The 22004-nt window shown below is 38.4% G+C and overlaps 1 protein-coding gene across 5 annotated transcripts in view; it reads left to right on the top strand.

Moving 5' to 3' along the window:
* The window catches only part of dgkh (diacylglycerol kinase, eta), a 73565-nt gene that overhangs the window by 7493 nt on the left and 44068 nt on the right, over positions 1-22004 (top strand). For 4 of the 5 annotated variants that reach the window (XM_086091057.1, XM_086091055.1, XM_086091058.1 and 1 more), the window contains exons 3-4: positions 10113-10223; positions 16333-16413. In XM_086091057.1, coding sequence (XP_085947183.1) covers positions 10113-10223; positions 16333-16413 — 192 coding nt within the window. Of the gene's footprint in view, positions 1-10112; positions 10224-11830; positions 11990-16332; positions 16414-22004 lie in introns of all 5 variants that reach the window. The other variant, XM_086091061.1, reaches the window with a different exon arrangement.

The following is a 22004-nucleotide window of genomic DNA, read 5'->3' as shown; positions in this document are numbered from 1 at the left end:
AAGGTTAAAGACATCCTATGACTGTCCTCTGGCATGTTATTGAAACACAGCCTTTACCTTTAAAAGGGCACATTCTTCAATTTGTCAAGCAGCAACCGTCAGTGCCAACAATGTCCAGACCTTTCAACATCTGTTGATGAACATCAATCACACCCATTGTATTGACATGACTCAAGACTAACCCATCTGTAACTCCCCCGCAAATTTCATTCAAATCTAGTGTTCATTATTCCACCTCTCTACAGTGTCCTCTAGTCAAGGTCAACTGGTGCTGTCCTCTGGTGTTTAAGGCAAACCTACTCCCAAAAATCATTCTCCCACACAAAACTGAGTTTTGTAATCACTGCTGTTGTTTTATAGGACACCTTCAGTTCCATACATCCATCTCTTTACTCATTTGCTAAACTAATGATTACAATATGGGGGATCTGGAAACTATGCCAGCTAACTTTAGGGAAAAGCCAGACTAAAAAGTGAAAATTTTAATGCTGCTTTGACCGTGAATGGACTCCATGCACGCACCATTACTGAGTTTGAGGTACAGAATTGTGCTAACTTCTGGTTGTTAGGCCAACGCTAGCAATAACAAAGACAGCCTCAAACTCTCATTCCTATTATTATCTTATTTCTACAGTATTATCTTATTTAAATATTAATGAATTACATTTTCAATCACAGCACACTTACTTGGAGAATCACTCAACATGCACTGCATTATCAGTGATGACTGATCAATGGCTGACTAATTTGGATAAGAGAATGATGACGGGTGCTGTATTTCTCGACTATAGTGCTGCTTTCGACTTAGTGGATCATGATTTACTGCTTGAGAAACTGTCTGCATATAGAATTGATCTTACACCACTGAGATGGGTTAGAAGTTACTTAATTCTTAGATCTCAGTTTGTATTTTTCCATGGGAGTTTTTCCTCTCCTAAATAGTTACAGTGTGGTGTGCCCCAGGGCAGTTGCCTAGGACCACTGCTTTTTTTTCACTTTTTATTAATGACATGCCTTATGTCCTTAAAAGGCGCAGTGCTACTCTTTATGCAGATGACTCAACGGTTTATTATGTTGCAAGGGATGTTGTAGAGTTAAGAACCACACTTCAGTCTGATTTACAACTGCTACAGAACTGGATAAATGCAAACAAATACGTTTTGAATGTGTTAAAAACAGAGTATGGTGTTTAAATGTAGACATCAAATTACTGAGGATCAGCTCCACATTATGTTGAGGGGCATGGAAATAGAACAGCTGAAGGAGGTAAAGCTTCTTGGTGTAACATTGGATGAACAGTTTTCCTGAGAGAAACACCTTAACTCTGTTATTAAAATAAAAGATGGGCAGAAAGAGTTATTGTATTAAAAGATGTAGCTCTTTCCTGACACCAGCTTCTCGAAGTCTTTGTGGTTCAGTCTTTGATGTTGTCCCACCTGGACTATGTTTCTGTGGTGTGGGCCGGGGCAGTAATAACACACCTAACCAAACTACAGACTGCACAGAACAGAGCAGCCAGGCTGGAACTAGGCTGGTCTTTTGACTGGAGACGGAGCTCAGCTGAGCAGCATGCACGCCTTTCATAGCTCAGAGTAGAATATAGACTCAAGTGCCATCTTCTATGTTTCTTCAGAAATATATGCCACACTAAACAACCTGTTGGATTATATGCCCAGTTGCACTACGTGAAAGATCATCATAGTTTTGTTTTACCAGACAAGTCACTCATGGTCATCTTTCCCTCTATATATAGGGTGAACATACCGGTAAATATAATATAAAACCTTCAATCTCACTGTATGGTGCAGATGCAACATTTATTTTGAAAACTGATTAATAATTTCAGCCACTTTTTAATTAAAGTTTTTTTTTTTTTAATAATCATTATTTGCAATCATAGTATGAATAACCTGTAACTGACGGTAAATATAATAAAATAAAATATAGATATTAAATATCATACTAGTAGCCCTACACATGAATAATTCAGTACCCAAGAAATAGCTGTCAGTTTCAAAAACCACCAATGGAGCCATCCATCACCTGTTCAATAAACACTAGCCAGAAAGCAAAAGATTTCTAGTCTACTGCATTTTAAATCTCAATGAAAGTAGTATGATACTCTTTTTGTCAATTTTCTCAGCTTTTGAAATATTTTACCGTACCAAAGTGTATTGACCTGCTTTGTGGAAATTAGGTTTTGCAGATGCACGAAGAGCCTGACTCTGAGGAAAGAAAATACATCCTTAATCTTCCCAACTCTGGATGCAGAGATATGGCAGTTTTTCATCCTTCTCCAAAGTAGCGGTGTAATGCAATCACTTTCTCGCTGAAGCATTGACTCCGTCCAAAACCGGTGGTGAATCTGATTGAGGTAATTGCAAGTAAATTGCTGGCCTTTGCAACACCAACAAACCTACGTAATTTCTTGACACACGCACCCATATAATGTTGCACAAAGGACATTGGAGACAGAGGAATTACCCCCTTACAGCAACACTGCTGTAATTTTCTCATCACTATGGCGACATTTCAGCATGTCGTAGGAGGATGAGGGTACACAGTTGCAATTACTTCCAATGGGGAGCTCATTGTGCGCAGACAGTCACAGCAGATGCCTGAGAAAAGTGAACGTATTGGGATATTTACTGGAGAACGCTAAAAGACTGGATTGTTCTGCCTTCACAAACACAGCATTCTTGCCAACCAAATGAGTCCATAATGGAGGCATAATGGACTCTAACTGCTTAGAATGATGACTGAGACTGTCATCTTCTTCACCCAGCCAATAATCTGAGGGAAATATGAGTAAGATGTCTTCATTGCCACAGTTGAAGTCTTGTATACAGTACGGCTAGAAAAATTGACAGGATGTGGTTTGAGGCTGGGATATATACAGCAATCTGCTTAACTGTGGCTTCAATATGTGCATTTGTGTATATCCTGGTGTTTATTATCCCAGAGTCCCCGTAGGCTTCTTTACAATATTAGTTAACAGGGGAAGGGATGAAAATGGAGTCTTTCACTGAGCCCCCTTTGATTCTCTGCAACTATTCCTTTTGTTCATTTATGAGACAACTGCCCTTTTAAAATGATTGCTGCTCTTAATTTTTTAAATACTTGTTTTCATGGTCTATGCAAGCAAACACATTGTTAATAGCATAGATCCACTACTTGGGAATAGGTTCACCTCCATATTGCTGGGGTCAGGCCAGAACCTCCTAAATTACAATTTGGTAAATTAAATATTTTTTCAAAAATCTATATTAGTTAATCCATATGTGTGGTGTTATTTTTACGAATTGTTGCCCGATCCGAAGTGTTGAAATTGGCTTGCTGTCTTTGATGATGCAATGTTAATAGTTGAACAAATATTTTTTGAGCCTCCTGAAAAAGTGATGATTGTGGAGGTACGAGTATTCCGCCCTACAACAGCAATATTCTGATAAGTCATAGCCAAGAAGAGCGGTAATCAAAGGAAGAAGAAAAATTCATATCAAGTGCTGGAGTCACAAGTTGCTGCAACAGTTATACGCAATCTCAATTTTGTCATTCAGTCATTGGAAAGGTACTTGGGGTGGGAATCACAGAATAAATAGTGTTCCAATATTATTATTATAAACATTTTACCAATAATACCAGCAGTATCACCATTTGGCGTATTGAGAATAAACAATACACATAAACGTATGTATGTATCTGAATATTACATGCGTATCAAATATACATAATGGTTTTGAATATGATAGGAAATGTTTGCCTGATATCCAGACAAAAATCCCTGTACTGTTTATTGTACTATTGTTTCCATACACAGTGATGGCAGTACATGGAATTTTTTTTTAAATATCATACTGACAGGTGAAAAGCGTTAAAATATTTGATGCTTTATATCAATACTGTAGCATACTAGCTATGAACATATTCTTGGAATATATATATATATATATACTGTATATGTATCAGGATCTGGTCAGCGATAGGGATTCCGAGGCAGTTAGAGCCTCCGCTCTGTTTTTCTTTACCGAGAGATGAGTGGATAGATTAGGATAGGAGTTTTTTCTGAAAGCAAACTCATTAATCAGATAGGCTCCACAGGGACTCGTAATTGGCTTGGCACACAAAGCTCGGGAGCTTTAAGGTAAGACAGTGGGGACCATTAGCGTAATGGAGTCTGTTGTTGACTGTGGCTAGGCCAAGCTGAAGTTCATAGATGGTCAACTCCTGTGTATGCGACTACCTCGTTAAACTGACTGTCTGCGTTTTGTCAAAAGAAACCCAAGCTTCTTTGCTCCACTTAGCCTTCCATTGACCAACCACAGCTGCTGGATCAATTTGAACCACTATTGCCTTTGTCCATTGTGTAGGCTTGTTTGTGTGCAATCCGAGTGTGTGTTGCAGTTGTTGGCCTGTCGGTGGCCAGGCGGTCTGTGTGGGCGGAAGCTGCGCAGCACTCAGGTTACTCATTTATTTTCCGCAACAGGACTTAAGCTCTGTATTACAATTTAGCTGAAGAGCGGGCCAGCGGACGGAGGAGAGCGGTAGTGCTATTTAAAGATCACTTCTGGCCTACTTGGCAACAGGAAGTAGATGGAGACAAGGAAAGGAACTATGGAGGCCAAGAAGGGACAAAAGGGGAAAATGGAACATCCAATTAGAGCTAAAGTTGTATGTGCGGCTGTGACAGGTCAGAATGAAAAGTTTTGGACCTTAGTGGCACAACTAGGTTTTTCATTTCAACTGCTGTGCATTTCAGTAGTTGTCATGATGCATTCTTGAACTTGAATTCACTTGTGGATTTGTCCAATTTTACATTAAGTAGTTAGGATTCTGCCTCCTGTCTGTCACAAGTGACCAAGTCAATATCTCCTGAGGCAGCATTATGTCCTCACTGTAAATTTACCCTCCAATTATAGTTGAACAATAGTGGTATTTTCAAACAGATTTTATCATAGAAAATAATAGAAATTGAAATATTTGTTTCACAAAACAGACAAAAGTAGCATTTATCAAATATGTATAAATATGACTACTGTTAATCGTAAGAAGTAAAAAAAATAAATAATAATAATTATGAACTCTTGAGTCTTTCTACTTCTTCTATATTTATTTTTGACTTAACTGGAATAGAGAGGCTATTGGTATGCATACGTTATCATGTTCTGTTCACCATTGCTGATATTGTTCTGTGGTGGCACCACAAAAAAAAAAAATATGAACACATACTGCTGGAGTTTCTTTTTTCAGATTTGAGATTTTTAAGACATTTCAAGAATGTTTTCTCCCCAATTTCTGCCATTACATCTTTTTGTATAATTTTACCTCCAAGTATCTGACTTGATTGGAGACGATTCAAGGAAAGTATATATTTTTTAAATGATTCAAATTTACAATATTTTTCATTAACTATACAGCATGTTTTAAGTAACATTCTGATTTTATTTTATTTTTTATAGTCATACGTGTACAAATTATGTCAACCACAGTTAATATTAAAACAGAAGATAATGAAATCAGTTCACTTTTGTGCAACAAATGATTGTGCGGAGGGAGGAAACAGTAAAGTAAAGTAAGGCAAACAAGTATAAAACAAACAAACACAGAGCTCACATTGCGGTATACATAACATTGTTCGATTGTTGACGTGTATCTAAGGACCAACTATGTCGCTAATTTGTCAAGCTGACAAGCTGTGATGGAGTGTCACTTTTTGGTGTGTGGGATGCACCGGGCTACATGTCAAAAAGGGGCACATGCCTGATTATTAAAGTTAAAGTGCCACTGATTGTCACACCCACCAAAGTGGGGCAAAATCCTTTCTCCGCATTTGAACCATCCCCTGAGGGAGCGGTGAGCAACTGCAGGAGCTGCGCTCGGGATTCATTGATGATCTAACCCCCAATTCCAAATGCTTGTCACCAAGCCGGGGCTTGAACCCATGACCTCCCAGTCTCAGGGAAAGCTCTCTACCACTGGCCCAATGAGCTGGTTAGTGTCAACGTATAGATCACTACAATTACTGCGAATCAATGACAGATAAATGTGTACCACTTCGTCTGTACTCGGCAGGCAGATTATGTTCCATTTCCTGTTCTGGGATTGTGATCCTCTTTATTTATTTATTTATTTATTTTTATTTTATTATGCGTGGCAAAAAAACAAACAAAGCAAAACACGCATGAAGGTTATGTCTCATATGATCACTGAGCAGAAGTACCAGTAATTACTGATGACAGTTTTTCAGGTTTTTGTACAACTATTATTTTTCTGACATTACACCTTCCGTTTTACCTTCCAAGTAGTTGATAGGACAGTTCAATTCAAGAGAAGACTCAGGGAGCATCTCATGGATCATCTTAACAGCCATATTTAAGAGTTACAGTATTTTTTCATTGGCTCCAAATTGGGCGATGAATTCACATGCCACGAGAGCGTCTCAGTCCTGCTTTGATTGCGGTCGCAAGCGAGCGGCAAAGAAGGCCTTATAGGGAAGTCCACATTGGAGGTATTTCACCTTAATCCAGGAATTTGGCCATCAGCAGTGCTAACGGAAAACAGAGCAGCGTAATTACCATAACATTGGCTGACAACCGCTCCACAGTTTTCACTTTCTTTCTGCCAAAACAAGACAACATCACAGGCCTTTCGGCGCTTGGGCGAATGGTTACTCTTCCAATTTAAGAGGGAGATTTGTTAAAAATAGCAACTAGTTTTGTTTTGTGATATGAAGGTAATCCATGAAAGAAAACTGGTGAAACTTGATTTTCCTCTTCCCATCCATGAAATAATATACCTTCACGCCACGGTAAGAATAAACTCCCTATCACCTTGAGTCCTTCAAAGTCAGTTGGAATTTTGAGATAATATTGAAAAATGCGGCATATGATCCCTTGTGCCATAAATCTTTGAAAATCAAAATAGTTACTGGCAATCGGACGATAATGTTTAAAATAAATTGACTTGACAATTGTTAACTGTGACAGTTAACTGAACCTGACCTGATTCTTCATGGGGTTTGTCAAAATTATTATTATTATTTATTATTTTGTACAATAATCAGTTGTGATTTGCAATGGCGACAAGTTACTAATTTAACATTTTACTCTAGATTCTTTGATCATTTATACATATTTTTTTAATATGGTAAGGTTGACTATGAGTGTCCGCTGTTAAAGCACTAACTATTGAGAATTGGAAAACATTGTGGCTTGTAATGCTGATGCCATGTCCATCATGTGATCATTCCAAAATCCAACATCTTGTTTTAATGTGGGAAGTTAATCAGGAAGAACATTGATTGAATGTTCACATTCAAAACAGACAAGGTTTTTGTCTTCATATTGGATAATAATTTCTGACACCAAAAGCTCACTTCTCCCACCCTATTACTTTGCATTTGTCATTGCCTGTCCAACATCTCTTTTATAGACGTTACACCATGAGCAGATGCTGGCGCTCATGTCATTTAAACAGTGTCACTCTAGGCTCAGGCAATTTTGCAGGAGCTCTGTGTGAAAGACGTGACCAATGAAGCCAAATACCTTTTCCGTTGTTTAACAAACAAAAAAAGTTAATCTTTAGTCTAAGATAATTAATATTCACAATGATTTTCACATTATGCTGGCTTTGAAGGCTTACCCAGTTCATGCTAACTTGTATGTCTGCTTGTAGTCCAGTGCAGTGTTTCTGTGTTTAAGTTGACACAGCTGGTGGGCAGGATGTCAGCTTCAGGCCTGCGTCTCTGTTTGTAATTCCCCCCTCCAAGAACAGCCTTCCTACTCTATAAATAGCCTCAGTGTGTGTGTGTGTGTGTCTGCGTGCAAGCGTGTGTGTGCAAGCGTGCGCCTGGGTCAGTGCATGTTTTATCGTTTCCACGTGCATCCATGTGTTTGCAGTGCATGTTGCTGGCATCGCATAACGAGGTTGAGTGTCAGAGACAGTTTGATTGTCGAGGACAGGACCTCGTATACTTGCCATCGTGGAAGTTTTCCGTCTTCCTGTCTGTTTTCAGCTTAACAACTGTCGATTCCTTCCAACATGGAAGCCTCTAATAAATGGTTGTGGTGCTGTCGTGAGGACGTGATGATCGCATTTGACTGGTGGAAAAAAAATTTGTTTAGTGGTTTAGTTAGCAGAAGAAGCTTCTGATGTTTTTATTGCTCCTCTAAAAAACATTGTTTGTATACTGGGAATAAACTGTTCACCTTCGCTATTTTTACAAGACTGTCCTTTCTATCGATGTTTTCCACTGGCAGAAGACTTTACTACCAGGTACTATTTCTAGGGGTTTTAAACACTGCTGGTCTGGTCGCTGATTGGTTTTGATGGCAAGAAATAGGCCTTACATGATCAGGATTTTTTTGGGGCCGATCACCGAGTTTAAAAAAACGAACAATAACCGATCACTAGGCCTGGCCTGGGCCATCTCGAGGGACGGGACAATACCCGGAGGGCGTTATTATTTCAAAATCACACAGCACATTGAAATCGGCCCGTAAATAAGGAGCATGCACGTCTCATTGTCAATATCTCCTCTAACATTAATGAAAAAAGAAAAGCATAAACATCGCCAGGCATTTAGGTGGCCGATCGTTTTACAAAAAACGAATGCTATTATTGCTATCTTGGTTCAACAGCTGTCAACAGCTTCACATTTTGTTCTTACTGCTGGCTCCTTTTTGGCTTGTATTAGAAGCTGGCTACATTGTCCACTTTTTATTAGCACAGGATGCTGTATGAAGCCGTTTGGTTTGGAAGGCACCAGCAGAGATTCACCCCAATACAAACTGTATTGACTTTCTAAGTAATCGCATTGCGAGAAAAACTTGACGTAGTTTATCATTTCCTCATTTAGCAAACGTTTTGTGTGTCTGTACTTCTGTGTTAGTTCAAACAACGCAAGTTATAGTTGCATCTGTGATTGTGGGTGGCCGGAAGTTAACGTTACTTATGTTGAGTGATTAAAGCCTGTGGGCATGTAGTACCCTCAGTTTCCTCTTGAATAAAATGTGTCTCCTCTTGTGAAAAGGAATTACAGGAGACCCTCATCTCTGTTGTTGTTTGTTAATGTGTCTCATTCCAATGGATGCGGTCAATAGGGATGTCATGATAACGGCAATATTGTGATATTGCGATATCGTCGTTGTCATGTCATGATATTAAAAACAGCACATCTGTTAAAAAGGAGAGGTATTCCAATTGTGCAGTTCCAGCTTCCACTGGTGGTTAGCTTATTACTGCAGTTTAATTATTGCTACTACTACAAATAATTATAATAATAATGACTATTTCTAATACCTTGTGTTTTTGATGTGTTTTTTTTAGAAACTAGTCTGTCCTTATTTGTGAGCACGCATAGTCCGAGTATGTTCAAAATTTGTTTGCAGAATACGTACAAGTTCAAGTACGAAGATATTGATGAATCACACATACACATACACATGGTTTGCATACAAATTGGTATGTATGCATCTTTGTAAATGAGGCCCATTGTTACTTCGGCATGCTGCAGTTTGCTTTAGTCGTGTAGGTATCAGTAGACCGCAATTTAAAATGACATTGACTGTCAAACAAATCAAGAGGAATATGATATGTCAAGCACCTGTAGGCTTGGACTGCTAATGCTAGAGCTGACACTAGCTAATACTTGTGGTCGTGCATTGTGATTACTTGTTAACGTGTCTCGTTGGGACGGGAGCATTCAATTCAGCATGTTTTTCACAGTTATTTTCAAGTGGAAAACAGACCAAAACCAAAACAGAGACAGCTACAGTGTATTTCAAGCTATTATCAATTCTCGAACAAACCTAATTGAAGATGTTTCAGCTGTTGTGGAGTCGTGTGACTGACAAAACAATGCAAATAACACAAGAATATTGTCTCCATTATAAAACTCACCTGACTCCAAATTGTGCTTGAAACAGAGCTTTTATTCACATAACGAATGTTCAGCTTTAGTGCTATTTCATAAATTTAACATAGTACCTGAAATACATTTAGTATAGGAGTTTTGCGAGATGCACTTTTTTTGCACAGATTTTCACCACATGGGAGCATTAAAACAGTTTTTTTTTAAATTTGTGCTTTTTTTTCGTTCCCCTCCCTTCCTGCAGACGAGCATAAAGGAAGGATTGTTGTTGAAGCAGACCAGCTCCTTTCAGAGGTGGAAGAAGCGTTACTTCAAGCTGAGAGGCCGAACACTCTACTACGCCAAAGACGCCAAGGTAATGTACACTTCAAATTGTAAAATGTAAGCATGATATCCAAACAACCATTTGAATAATAGAGAATGCAAATACTAGTGGCACATCCATTTTATATTAGATTCTGTCTTTATGACAGGAAGAAGTTTTTTCTTTTTGTTGTTTTTTTTTTTTTAGCCTTTGTAGCACCTTTGCATGAGATGATTCAGGGTCACAAACATTAACAGCATTTTCCACATCTTTTTTTCACATACTAATTTTGTTCTTTCAATAAATAACTTCCAACAACTTGTTTAGTCTGCTTCTGGTCCAACATTTTCTATAAACTAAAAAAAAACAACTATAAATGTTATTTTTAGATTAACACCCACTTCTGCTCCTGTGTGACACATTGCTCTATATTCAGAAGTCCCACATTTGAAAATTCTAAATTAAGAATGATGTGGATCATAGAATGTATGAGTTTGATGATGTCTATTTGTTTCCCTATTAATGTCGTGGAAAGAAAAAAGGTCATTACCCTATTGTTAACTTTGAACAGTAGAAGCAAGAACATTCTAGCCTTTATTGTAAGAAATTCAAAGGTTACAAATCTTGAAATCAAATAGTTACCCAACACTTTATTCATATTCCACTTTCTAATCCTTGAGGTATAACATTAATATACTTACATACATACTTACATTCACAGATTATATTAGTTACATTCCCTTACTTTTAGCTGCATATAATGGATCACCCCATCGGTATATTTTTATTTGTGTAATTTTTGATGTACTGTATTTGTTTTTAATAAACTAGACCTTGATGAGAAGAAGCTAATGCGTGGATGGATGCGTAAATAGTTTAGATAAATTTCCATGTATTTTAATCAAGTGATTAGCTATAATTTCTATGATATCAATTTATTAGTTGTTTCTTGGTATTTAAATTATTTTTCGTATATTTATTGCTAATGTATTTTTAGATTGAATGTATTAATCTATGTATATACAGCAGGCGTCACCAACGTGATGCCCACAGGCATGAGTAGCTCACGGGCCTGTTCCAAAAATAGATCAAGAGTGATGGGACATTGTGAATTTCTTACGCGTGTTGCAGTGAACATTTGAACAAGTAAACACTGGTGTAGATTTGTAAAAAATAATTTTTTTGTGTTCTGAGATCTCTATCTCCATCCATCCATTTTCTTCGTCTTATATGGAGTTGGGTAGGGGGGTCAGCAGCTTTAGCAGGGAAGCACAGACGTCCCTCTTCCAGTCAGTGTCTTTACATAAATCATATCACATACACATATCATTGATTATTAATATTGACATATAATAAGAATATTTAATAAAAAGGTCATTTGAGCTATTTGTTTCTTCCAAAGTGTGACTCAGATTGGTAGTCAGTAGCCAAGAAGTACAGTAGCTCTCAGTTTCGAAAAGGTTGGTGACCCCTGAAACTATATTATTCATTTATTATTAATATTATTCTCATATGAATTGCATGACTGTTAATGTTATTTGAATAGAACATCACATCACAATATTCTTATTTTCTTCTCATTCTTCTTTTACTTTTAACTTCCACCCCTGGCCCCTTCACCACTTTCCGGCCCCTGTACATGCGTGTGCATGTGCTAGTCCGGCAGCGCGTTGGCCCGCTGGCAAGAGCGAGCGCTGCGTCGGGCGTCCCGGAGCCGCATATGCTGGCGAGCTCTGTCAGTGTGCTGGACTGGCGCGCGCCGCTCACCCCCACCTCTGGGTGCCAGCGGATCTGAGGAGGGCCTAGTGAGAATTCGGGTCAGCACAGTACAGCCTTAAAGCCCCATCGCCTGTCGAGATGCACTTGTATGGTGACACCATGGGGTCCAGTTTTGCTTACTTATTGTTTAAATTGCAAGTCTAATGCATCCCTATTGTGTGAAGACCTAATTAGAGCCCGGCTGATATATATCACACATTTGACTTACATTTAGTTGGAAATCATGCTAAAAAATGAAGCTCAATTGGGCTATTTCTGCATGGACTGCGTGTGCATGCTTAAAAACACAATCATTCTGCCTTACATCTTTATATCACTCCTTCACTATACACAGGTTAAGTAGGAAATTCTACAAAAAACTAAGCATTGTATTGTGTTAGAACTTTGTATGTATAAATTTGTTTATGCATGCATAAAAGGCCAAAACACCAGTTTTCCATACATTATATGTCACTCAACTTTAAAAGGGTCAACTAGTAGAAGGAAATTGTAAAAAGTAATTTTTGTGACAATTTAACTATTACTTCGCAACATTTTTCCAAAGACATATGTAAACATACATGAACCCAAAAACACAACTACCAAACTACGGCATAAATGATACCTCTCATTTACTTTAAACAGATCATTTTTGCGGGATGGAACATTACCATAATTTCAAGAAATGTTCTGCAGCAGGGGTGTCAAGCAAATTTTTGTCGCGGGCCACATCGTAGTTACTATACATTTTTTCTCGGGGGGCCGTTATGACTGTGAACCATTATGAATGCATGCTCACCTTATCACATATGCGCAGTTTATTAGTGGATAGCTAGTTTTGAAATCAGAAGCCAGTACATAGTTGTTTATTCACATATGTTTTAATTTATTTTAAAGGGGGGATTGGTTACACAAAATGCTTGCAATATTTTATATCTGACTGTTAAAAGTGAAGACAATTTGCAAGAAAGAAAAGAAAAGTCGACTCGCATGATTCGCCTTTGCGGGCTACATCAAATGATGTCATGGGCTGGATCTGGCCCCCAAGCCTTGAGTTTGACATCACTGCTCTATAACATTTTCTGCAAGAACTTTGTGGACTCAGCCGCATAAACCTCAAATGCACAAAGACAACATTGATTTGATTTGAAATGAAATGAATAAAGTGTATTTTCTTAGAATTTGAGACAGCAACATTGTCTGCACATTTTATGTATGTATAAACAATAAAAACAATATTTAATTCATTTACCACTAATTACATTATGACAAGTAACTAAAATGTTTATATGGCTTCTTAAACTTCAACATTCTTTGTATTAATTACACTGAATAAACTGAATACTGCTAGTGGGTTCAAAAGTCCAGTATCAGCCGAGCTCTAATTCCAGGTTTGGTGGCAAAAACAAATGATATTTAGTAAAAATAAGTAAGGCTTCCATTGTTTGTGCACAATGTTCCTTGTTTGACTGTCATCTTTAGTTTTATATGATAGACTCGTGAAGTTGAAAATTGTGTGTTCTAAAGGCCGCTCAACCTTACTCTGGTATTGCATCGAGTGCCTTTGCAGCTACTGTATATACTGTATGTGTATGTTCATGATACTGTAGCATGGCTAAAATGTGGCCTCAGACATTTTGCACAGTAGGCTACTGTATGTTGGTACTAGAGGGTCTGGAACGCTTTGCCTTTGTCCACTATTGCTGTCAGCTTTCATTATAGCTTCCCTCAAGACAGCATTGTGTGCACATGCGTGTGCGTGTGTGTTATTAGTGTGGAAACACAAGTTCATGTGTGACTGGGAGTGTCAAAGGAACTGTAAAAAGCCATAAAACATGCACAAATATGACGCAACCAAGAGGGTGTTTGGGTTGGCACTTTTTGACCAATACACACGCACGCACGCGCGCGCACACACACATACACACACACACCCCCACACACACACACACACCCACACACACACACACACACACACACACACACACACACACACACACACACACACTTGTCTTTGTATCATCGTGATGACATCTCATTGACATGATGCATTTCCTAGCCCCTTACCCTTACCCCAACCATAAAAAATGATTGCCTACCCCCATTCCTTACCCTAACCTCAACCATTACCCAATTCAAACCTAAACTCTAAAACCAAGTCTTGACCCTCAAAAAGAGGTCTGAACTTGTGGGGACCACCAAAATGTCCCCACAATTTTAAGTCAATACCCACAATGGTAGTTAAATCTGGAAATACACGTATTGGGCCCCACAATGTAGCAAAGACAAAGGCACACAAACACACACACACACTCGGATCCCTTATGTGTGCCTTGCACATCACAGCTTGGGATGTCACATGTGTTCTCCTGGTCCTGCTCGTTTTCCATCTGCGCCTCTGATGGACAACCCCCTTACCAACCATTCTCCCCTTCACCCATTTAGCCAAATACATGTTAGCGCTTGCCAACATATCCTTTGCATTTAATATATGCATTTTGCTGCAGCAACCACAAAGAAAACACAGTGGATTTGTAGTACTGCTGTTATGTGGTCAAGCTCATTTCCTGCCTGATGGAACAAAATGAGTTATCGCTTAAAAGGTCCGGATTATTTGGTCTTATTTGGAATGTATGTGGCTGTTGGTGTCTTTAACCCTTTCATATCCTTTTATTGCCTTATAACCACTGCCACGTAGTGTGTTGACAAACCAAAGGAAACAGACCGCCTCCAATGAAATGTAGCATGGGTATATTTTTGGTTTTGCGGAAGGAAGCTTGGTTCACCAGCAGTACACCCACGCACACCGGGGAGAATGGTCCCAAGTTGCAAGAGTTGACCGACAAGTCATAGAAGGCAATGGTGCAGCAGTTGCCTCAGGGGCAAATAAAGACCCAAAACTAAGAATCCCAATAAGGAATTATTTTGTTAATAAAGTTAAACTACAAAACGCCATGAGCCCTATTTTCATAGACAGTGCGCCTGCGCTTGGTGTAAAAACAGGCACATCTTGATTTTCATGCCAGGGCAAGTCTAGTTTACCGTGTTTGGGAATTTGGCAGACTCTAACGGACCGAGGGTGTTTTCTTTTACATGCCCCCAGCGCCTGTGATTACTTGGTGACGGAAAGTAGACTAGACTTTAGACCAGCTCGGAGCAAATCTAAATTGTGGTACAGCCTAACGCGATTTTAGTGAATTTCATTGAGGTAACAGATACTGCACTGATATGTGTGGTTGCTGTCATCGTATTTCATTCACAAATATGACAACAGTGTGCATTAAACCCTCTGAATAATTGTAGAAATTAATTCATTGAATGCATTGTTATTATTATTATTTTGACTATATTTTTTAAAAGCACGCCCTTGGCCGCAACACAGATACTACTGTATATGTATGAGTGTGTGTGGGGTGGGGGTGTCACATACAGACACATGATTGTGGGTGGAAGGCGGTCTCCAAGAGACCACTTCACAGCAATCAACTTAACATCCACAGTTCGACTCCAGCAAGTCCGTTATGATCTCGCCATGTAAACCGTGCGCCTCTCCTGCGCTGAATTTAAAATAAATGAGACAAGACGCTTCTATTGGCCTGGGGGCATTTCGGCTGTGTTCACTCCTACACCGGCGCAAATACCCCTTTCTAACTGCACCCATCAATGAAAATACCAAAAGAACGAAATCTCCGACAATGTGCACAGTTAGACTGTGCTTTGCGCTAGACTTGGGGCGGCACAAGGGCCAAAAAGAACTCATCACAATTTGGTTTTGATACAGATTCTTGCTACATTGATACAGCACGTCATGATTTTTGACCATGTTTTGCTGGAAAAAATATAACGTGCAACTTTTAGATGCAAGGTTTTCATTGGACTGCAACTATATAGATTAAATACTCTTTCCAAGCATATTGCAACCCAAAGTTAATGGTATCGTGAGGGATGGATGCCAAAGTGAACCCCTCATGGGGTCGTTGTTCTTCCCTTGAGTCTAAAAATGTAGGACATTGCCCAGCCTTGGCAATCTTTACATTACTTGAGTACTGGACTGGATGTTTCTCAAATCAGTTATTTTTGCTCTGAAACCACAGCAGAGACTCTTGGTTCTGCACTGCATCTATTTTTATATGTGCACATAGCACCCTTAGAGAAGGTGTTATTTCCATTAGAGGTGCCATATAGCAGCTCCAAAACACTGCCATCAGTTTTTGTGTAAATTGGTTGACAAAGTGCTCATTGAAAATGCTTTCACTCCCACCCCATTCCAGGTCTGCCTTGCTTTACCCATGATAAGGCGTTTCTCTCATCATTGTCGCCATCGTAATACCAGTAAAAATGTTCAATTCAATGTATCGAGTAAGAAAGTGGATACTAACCCTTGTCTCCACCTTTCCTGCAGTCTCTTATCTTTGATGAGGTGGACCTGTCAGATGCCAGCGTTGCAGAGTCCAGTACCAAGAATGTCAACAACAGCTTCACGGTGAGTTCACTTTCTTACCACACCACACACGCTGTGTGGGAGATTCAGTCCGGAATTGGGAGGTTCATCTCGCTCTTGCCTTCAGAATTTTCAGAACTATTTTGCCGGGTTTTAATTCATATTTGAATTACAGTACTTGTCAAATTTACCAGAATCCTACTAGACTAGACTACTGGTAATCCAGGTCGACCGTGATATAACTGGAAAAGCTCCTGCTAACTGTATCATGGCTAATCTGCGTTAGCAATGGAGGCGGAACGTTTGAGCATTTCACCAAAAATGCTAAAGAGGAATGCAAAGCAAAACTGTGAGACGGAACTCGCCTTTCATGGCAGCACAACATTGATACACGAGCATTTTAAAAGTAAGCACATTAAAAAAGAATCGCTTTAAAATCTACTGTCGCGATATGGCTCGACTAATCAATTGCGGGGATTCACTGTAATGTGAATTATTGACTAGATACCATGAACAATCATTATTAGACAGCCTTAGCACCGGAATTTTTTTATGCTACACGTGTCCGAATGAAGATATGTACGTGTGTGCATATGCTATTACTTGGTTTACCAAAGCAAAGTAACGGGCATCAGTTCTTGCCTTTGCTCATCGTCAAAACAAAGTGAACGGTTTAGAAATGGCTTGCAGAGGGTTGGTTTGTCAGCCATTGGAGATGCTAATTAAAAACATGACAGTGTTTTTGTTGAGTGCTCCAGGGCATGCAAGGCACCACTAAGTCAACATCATCATTAGTTGTTGTTTTGTTTTGTAACATCATAAGATGGCAGATGTTTGTATATAGGTGGGCAGAATCAGACAAAAGCTGCTGGGGGAGTTCAGGACATACCCAGAAAATTAGCTTGTACATTCAAAATGTGTGTTAAAAAATATATATATTTATTTTTAGCATTCTCGATCATTTCTGCGTCAATAGGGCAAATAGTCATATAAGTCATATGCGCAAGTTTGTCAATAGAAAGTGTAGAAGAATCAATGAAGACGAACTACTGATCTGAATATATTACTGGGTAGGTGATAGGCCAAGACTTTTGAAGTCGCGAGGCCGCCATATTACTCCTTCCAAAAAACGTTTCTCGGCATACGATCCTATACATTCACAGTGTCGAAATTGGAGAACATTTGAAACAGTACTTAGTAGAAACAGCATGATTTATGATGTTTTAAATTTGTTAAACATAAACAAGAGGACTAAAGACATTTTACAACTTAAATGCATGCATAAATTATATGCTTAATGATGTTTACAGGAGGAAACTTTTATTTTTTTAATTAAAGAATTATAACTGTAATTCAACAAAAGATGACTCTGCCAAATCTAATATTGGGGTCTAAGGAACTGAGCAATACATACCGTCCACTTTTTTAAAACTTATTAATAGTGACCACCCCCTGCCCTAAGAGCCTACGAGCTGTATATGTCTAATCTGTATGTATATGTGTATGTAGTACAGTAGTCTGCTCTCGAGATGGGATGAGCAAGATGGCCGCACTTTTGCTTAAGCGGCTAACAATGCGTGTATGGGCTATCGGCTATCCAGTAATATATACAGATCAGCGAGACGGACACAGGAGAAGTGACAATGGCGGATGATTCATGTACAACAACATCACGCAAATTATTTTGCTGTAAAAACTAAGAAACTTGCGTAAAACGACTACGACACGGCTATCCGCCATTGTTGTTGACAGACTGGCGGTTTCCGCGTGGTCACGCGAGAATTGGATATGTCATCAAAATACGACAATGCTGGAGCTGCGACCACTATGTCATCACTGAAGGAGTATCCCGCATATGCTGTCTACATTGGAACGTGCAGAGCGCGTTTTGAAATCTGTCCACTCTGGAGCCCAGTTACAAATGTGGTCGGTTTCAAGCTCGGAAACGGCGCCGCCGTGTAAACTAACTGCCCAAACAGTAAGAAACTTGTGTGGATACATTGAAACGGGCTTTTTAATAAATATATATATATATATTACTTTTTTTCCCTCCCCCATACAATAGAATAAAAACAAGAAGAGAGAGGAAAAAAAAACAACACAAAATGAAAACAAAAACATTTAAAAAAAAAATCCACTATTTGGATTGTCATCATATTCAAAAATTTGCCCACAAAGCGAAATAATTTAAATGTAGATATAAATATACGGACAGCGACAGAGTTTATAACACTAGGGACTAGTTAATCAAATATTTGGTGGTTCATAATTAGCAATTGAGTAGTGTCAAAAAGGGTTCCCACACTTTTACAAATGTATCTCTTAAATTATTTGTATCAAAGCGAATCCGCTCCAGCCTTACATACTGTGTCATTTCATTTAGCCATCTCTTGAAGCATGGGGCTTGTGGAGTTTTCCAATTTAGTAATATTAATTTCTTAGCTACAACCATACCGATCTTGAGAACCTGCTTTTGGTGAAAGGGGAGTGTCTCGGTCAAGTCAAAACAACAAAATATTGCCAGTTTACAATCCGGCTGAACCACTATTTTACATTGTTTGGAAAACCATTTAAATATTTCAGACCAAAAAATATTCAGTACAGGGCAACGCCAAAACAAATGTGCAACTGAGACTTCAGCAGTGCCACATCTATCACACAAAGGAGACAGAGATTGAAATTTGTTACTTAGTTACTTGGTTTTGGAATCATGAATCCTATGTAAAACTTTGAATTGAATTAGTCTGTACCTGAGTTAATAAAACATGTTTGTATGCTAACCAGTCCCTCCTTCCATAACTCTTCTGAAACATCAACACCTAAATCTACAGCCCAGGCTCCTCTAAGACAACTGGTATCCACCGGTGTTTTAAAAACACTAATAAAGCGAGGAATCAAATGTTTTGACTGTGGCTGGAGAAGTAAAAAATCATAAAAGCTGCATGACGGTTTGGCTATGAATTCTGAAATATGATCCTGCACAAAATGTCTCATTTGGAGGTAGTGAAAAAAATGTGAATGGTTCAGAAAAAGAAGAAAATCTATTCATTTGTTGCAATATACATAATTTATAGTATTAAGTCCTCTCTCTCTCCAATCCTCGAAAACACTGTCCATCAACCCAGGTTTAAATGTGATTTTTTATTATTTTTTTCCCAAAGGTTTTTTTTTTTTTAATCTGTATCCAAATTTTTAAGGAAATGTTAAGAATGAAATTGCCTACTGTTCGTTTAATAGGTAATTGACTACAAGAATTAAAGCAATGCTGGAAGGGATGTACCTGAAGCCAACTAGGATTCAACTTTTACCCATAGTGGGTTAATATGACTTTGGTCTTCCATATTGGTATTCGACTGCCAAAAAATAAGGGCCCTCAAATTAGCGGTCCAGTAGTAGTGTTTAAGTATAGGACGACCTAAACCACCTACCTTTTTTATCTTTTTGTAAATTAATTTTGGAAATACAAGGAGGCTTATTTGCCAAAATGAATTAATTAATTTTAACTGTAAAATATGTAAATGGAAAATATATAGGATGATTTTGAAACAGATAAAGAAAGCTAGGAAGTATAACCATTTTTATGGCATTAATACGACCTTTCAATGAAAGAGAAAGCAAATTCCAATTTCTTATACTATTTTTAAGTTTATTTATAGCGTGCAAAAAGTTTAATTTAAATAATTTCTTAGGATTTCTTGAAATTTTCAGTCCAAGATAAGTAAAATGAGTTGTAACTATTCCAAACGGCAAAGAGTTCAAAAATCCCTGACTCAAATTACTTGTTGGAGGCATAAATTCACTTTTATCCCAATTGATGGTGTACCCCGACAATTTACCAAACCACTTAACATATTTCAACAAATTTGGGATGGATACCACTGGATTAGATAAAGCAAAAAGTAAATAATTTGCTTATAAACTCACAAGATTTGTAAAAGTCCCAAATTTGATACCATGAATACCGGGATGACTCTTAATTCCTATTGCAAGCGCTTCTAAAGCAATATTAAAAAGAAGAGGAGAAAGGAGGTGACCCTGTCTAATGCCCCAAGATTTAGATTTATCTGCATTAGTAATTACGGAAACCACCGGTTTAAAGTAAATTATCTTGACCCACTCTATAAAATGTTCCCCAATTCCTAATTGTTTTAATGTTTCAAATAAAAATGGCCATTCAATTTGGTCGAATGCCTTTTGAGCATCCAAAGATAGTACAGAAACTTGTGTATCATTTTGAGTGGAATATAATGTGTTCAAAAGTAATCGAACATTACTAAGCAGAAACCTGCCCGATAGAAATCCTGTTTGATCAGGATGTATAATTTTAGAAATATGATTACCAAGCCTCATGGCCAACACTTAAGTTATACATTTTTTTAAAGAGCAATAGGTCGGTAATTTGTAGGGTCAATTTAATCTTTCCCTTTCTTTGGAATTAAACAAATATTTGATTCATAGAGAGTATTAGGAAGCCTCTTATATTTTATTGATTCATTCACCATTCTTATAAGAAGAATCACATATTTCTGAAAAGCCTTATAGAATTCACAGCCAAACCCATCTGGCCCCGATGCCTTTCCGGAAGAAAAAGCATGAATGGCGTTTACAAGATCTGCCTCTTGAATTGGAGAATCAAGTTCGTCTCTTGAACTGGTGTCTAATTGAGGAATTGAATTGGGCTTTTGTGTGGACGGCCTTAGTTTTTTTTCAGTTTGTGTCATTGTCGTTTACCCACTGTTGCTACGGCACGTCGCTTGTCAAGTTTATCTCTTTCATTATTGTTTTAGTTTTGCCTGCCAGTGCCATGTTCACCACTTCGTTTTTGTTTTAAAAAACCCTTTGCACTTCATCACTGCCTTGCTGCCTTTGCTTCCCTGCATTTGGTTCCACCTTCCCTCAACCCCCCACGCAAACCTGACAGAAAGCGAACATATTGTTAATACCGGGGTAAGCCTTGGTGGAGTTCTACTCTTGACTAAAGAAAATGTATGACGTGTGTTAATTAAACTAAATGCATTTCTTGATTCTTGATGAAATAATTTCCTCTTAAGAAAAAAATAATCCATGGCTTGAAATTGAATATTGTTCTTGCATAGGTTTGTACCCAAAGCCTAAATAATTACAAATTGATAAAAACAATTTTTTTCAGGTATTACAAATGTGTGTAAAACAGAGAATTCCATCATGTTGTGGGTGATTGTCAAGAGTTAAAATATTTCAGGCGTATTTTTAGATTATCTTTTTTGGGCCCCTTCACTTGGGGAAGCACACCTGACATTTCCTGGAAGCAAGCACCGTGTGTGATGTAACAAACCTGAAATATCAGCAGTGAGGATAAAAAATAGACGGCTTCTAAAAATGTCTTCACTCATCCTGGGTGATTCTATTTTAAGAAACGAGGAGAGGGGTAAGGGGGAGTTGTTGTTGGGAGAACAGTGCCCTGAGGAGTGTGTGTGGCTATTTTTAGCTTCATACGCCTTTGAAATGCCTGCATGGGAATGACCTGTCGTCGGCTGTATTCGTAAATGAGATGAACTGTATCTGCAGCGCGTGTGAGTGTGTCTTCAAATGTGTGTGTGCAGCAGACTTAATAAAAATGCCTGCGTGAGTATGGAGATGGACGCTGAGCATCC

This window comes from Leptonotus elevatus, chromosome 12 (assembly GCF_054856555.1).
Source record: "Leptonotus elevatus isolate MCC_2025b chromosome 12, RoL_Lele_1.0, whole genome shotgun sequence".
NCBI classification, from domain to species: domain Eukaryota; kingdom Metazoa; phylum Chordata; class Actinopteri; order Syngnathiformes; family Syngnathidae; genus Leptonotus; species Leptonotus elevatus.
Note: the sequence above shows the minus strand (reverse complement) of the source record. Positions and strands in the feature narration are given on the sequence as shown.